The 3,290-nt window shown below is 59.6% G+C and overlaps 1 protein-coding gene and 1 long non-coding RNA gene across 2 annotated transcripts in view; one reads left to right on the forward strand and one right to left on the reverse strand.

Moving 5' to 3' along the window:
• Positions 1-827, reverse strand: part of IDH2 (isocitrate dehydrogenase (NADP(+)) 2) — a 16,554-nt gene extending 15,727 nt beyond the window's left edge. The window contains exon 1 of the mRNA XM_040642806.1: positions 606-827. Coding sequence (XP_040498740.1) covers positions 606-720 — 115 coding nt within the window. The 5' untranslated portion in view covers positions 721-827. The remainder of the gene's footprint in view (positions 1-605) is intronic.
• Positions 828-1,111: 284 nt separating this feature from the next.
• LOC103660191 overlaps positions 1,112-3,290 on the forward strand; it is an 11,650-nt gene continuing 9,471 nt past the window's right edge. Inside the window, exon 1 of the long non-coding RNA XR_567729.2 lies at positions 1,112-1,419. This is a non-coding gene — a long non-coding RNA (uncharacterized LOC103660191). The remainder of the gene's footprint in view (positions 1,420-3,290) is intronic.

Raw genomic sequence — 3,290 nt, forward strand, 5'->3', positions numbered from 1 at the left:
GGGGGGGGGGGGGTGTCAAACAAAAGGGAAAATAAAAAGGACGCTCCTCCAGCTGTCGCGTAAAAGGCTCCAAAAACAGCTGACGCGGGCCTGACAGCGAGGAGGGATTACAGAGCGCCGGGCTGCAAAGGAAGGGGAAGTACATGCCTCCTCCCCGCCTTTGTCTGAGCCGGGCCCGCGCCGCGACTCTCCTTCTCACGGCAACACGGGGCCGGGTGCTCCGGCCCCCTACTCGCAGGCCTGTCCCCCTCCAGGGGACGCAGGGCAGGCAGGATACCCTCCGGGCCCGGGACACCCCAGCAGCCCCTACAGGAATACCTGGGGGCGAGGAGCGGCCCGGAACCCCCGCCCGCGAAGGACCGCAGGACCGGCCGCGCCAGGGCCACCAGTTGCCACCGTCCTTCAAGTCCCCACCTCTGCGCCTGGCGCGGCCAGAGAGCCTGGGGCCGGGAAGAGCGTCCCCGACCCCCGGCTCTTTGTAGGCCAACCCCGCCGTCCCCGGCCCTGCGATCTTCCCGACTCGCGCTCCCAGGTCCCCGCCCGGGAGGCCGCCACGTCGCGGTGCCGGGCGCGCGCCCCGCCTGGACCCTCCTCGTGGCACTCACAGTGGCGCCGCGGCTGCTCCTGCAAGTTGGGGCCCGTCGGGGCTGCCGGCGCCCAGGCCGGCCCGGAGCCGGAGGCTCTGCAGAGCGAGCGCACGACCCGCAGGTAGCCAGCCATCCCGCCAAGCAGGCGAGCGAAACAAGCGCGGTAGGAGAGATCCGAGCGCCGGTGCTGCTCCCGGCTGCCTGGCTGCAAGCGGCCGAGGCCTGCCCGGCGCCCGGGCGAGGGCAGGGGCGGGGCGGGGCTGCCGGGGGCCGCCAACCTGATTGGGCCTCGCCGGGGAGGAGGCGGGGCCGGGGCCGGGCCGGCCTCCTCCGGGGGCCCCCGCACCCGCCGGACCCCGCCCCAGCGCCCGGCGCGCGCTTCCATTGGCGCCAAGGGGCTGTTGCGACAGGCTGAGAGACCCGCGGGGACCCGCGAGCGGGCGCGGGAGGTGGGGAATTAGGGCAGCTGTTAGTGAGTCTAAACCCCTCTCTCCGGGATGCCCTATTTAAACCTGGGTGGCAGTTGCTGACAAATCAGCTTAAACCCCCTAAGTGAGCAAACGTTTGCGCCCTTCGCGTTGGCTGGCCTAGAAACTCCTTCGCATTAACCGAGGGCGAGTTGCGTGTTCTTGGACTAAGACCACGGGCACGTCGGCTCTCCTCAAGTTCGCGCTCAGACACCCCTGTCCACTCCACGAGTTGTGTAGACCGACCCGAGTCAAGAGCTGAAATCTCTTCTCCGCAGCTAATCCTCGAAGTCATTCAGCCTAGCCAGAGTCTGTTCTCCGGCCCCGAAATGGTAATTATGACGATCACAGAGCTGCCAGGAAAGGTGGGTAACCTAAGGCAAGGAAAAGGCTTGGGGCACACCCTGTGCTCAACGGTTGTAGTTACGCTTATCACGATCCAGTTGAGTCCTGTGCAGCTTGTCCCGCGGGAGCTCAGGGTCTACGCTGGCGGACAGTTCCATCTTCGCCTGTTTGCATGTGGAAGACAATACTGATTGATTCTGTCATCAGCAACCAAAGTCTCATCGGCCATGTTCTTGAAATGAGACACCAGCTGGGGCTGGGTTTTATTTAGAAAAATCTGACCCCAGCCCCACTTTCCCGGTCACACCAACTCACTCCAAATACTAGCAACCTCTTTCTGCCCTGTGTCCCCAGCTCTCCCCTTCATTGCCTCACAGTCAACGTTGCCAGATGGGGCTGGGCCAAGAAAGCGACCTTGAATTACTGACTTCACTGCTTCCTTCTCCCTGTCCCAACCAGGCAGAGCTACTGCTTTGGCCCTGAGACCCAGTAGACTGGATCCAAGGGGAGGTTGCTTTTGGACACCCCTCCCCTGCAAAGTCTGAGGTCTCAGTGGAAGGCCTGATCTTAGGCCAGCCTGTCCCAGAATGACTCATGATGTCTTTCACTGTGTTCCCAGTCCTCTTGTTCAAAACACAGTTAAAGACCTTGGAAGCCTCTGGTATTTGCCTTTATGCCATCCTGGTTGATACCAGGCACCTGGGCCTCAGTGTCCATACCGGTCAACTGGGAGAATGGACCCCCTGAGGATCCTTCTAGCCCAAACAATGAGATTCGGTTATGGATGTCAGCTACTCATACTACTACTTCTGAAATGGCCATGAAGAAATTGCTGCCCCCCCCCCAAGGGCTCATCTGTTCCTCTGCGTGGTAGACTAGGGTGTCAGAAGCCCTAGTGAGAAGCAGCACTGAAGCCTCAGTGTGTTCTGGAGTTCAGCCAACTCCTGCAGAGAGGGTGGGGGCACTTGTATCCTTTGCACACACAGCAGAAGCCCAGGGCAGTGAAGCAAGGTCTTCAGATGAAACTGCCTCTCACTCCCCGCCTCCCAGGGCTCCAGCTGCATGCCAGCCTTCCCCACACAGTGCCTGTTTGGGTGAGACAGCTGACATTTGCTCAAAGAGGTTAGGACACTTAAAGTTACACAGCTGGGAAGCAGCGGAACTCTGGTTCATACCCATATACCTGGCTCACAGTCTGTTGCTCTTTTAAGAAGAAAGGAGAAAACAGAGTCCCCATTTATTGCACTTGTTTGGAATTCCTGGCAGTGCTAGCTACTGGCCCGGAAAGCCACTTCATAGAAAGATGGTATTTAAGGGAAAAATGCTCAGACGCTCCAGTCGGGGGTCAGCAGAATTGGAAACTCCCACCCTCCCATGTTTTTAATCAAATGGCAATTAGTTATTGAGACGAGGTCATATGCAAGTTCCCTATGGAGGCACCAAACTCGGTCTCTACCTTTGGAGAGCCAGACACACAGCTGTGCCCTCACACAAACCAGGCACAAGAAGGAAGTGTCCCAAGAGGGGCTTAGGTGACAAGCAAAGCACCAAAGACAAAGTTACTTCTAATAGGGGAGACCCTCGTTGGTTTAGGGCGGGAACGCCCATCAAGCTGGCTCTTAAGGATATTTAGGATCTGGGAGGAGGTTGGACCGGCCTTCTGGGAGAGGGGAGGGACTTGCACTTCACCCAGGTGGACACTGAAGGTCATTTGTTGTGCGGTGTGTTTGTTGGCAGGGGGTAACATCTGGCAACAGCTGTGAGAGGACGTTGGGCACTAGGGGATCAGGCCTGGGCAGGGGAGGTCAGAGTTCCTGACCAGGGCCAGGCCTCACACAAGGTCCTGGCAGGACCCTCAAGACTCCAGAGGTGGTGGAGAGATAGAATCAGC

This window comes from Ursus maritimus, unplaced genomic scaffold, assembly GCF_017311325.1.
Source record: "Ursus maritimus isolate PB19 unplaced genomic scaffold, ASM1731132v1 scaffold_27, whole genome shotgun sequence".
Taxonomy (NCBI): Eukaryota; Metazoa; Chordata; class Mammalia; order Carnivora; family Ursidae; genus Ursus; species Ursus maritimus.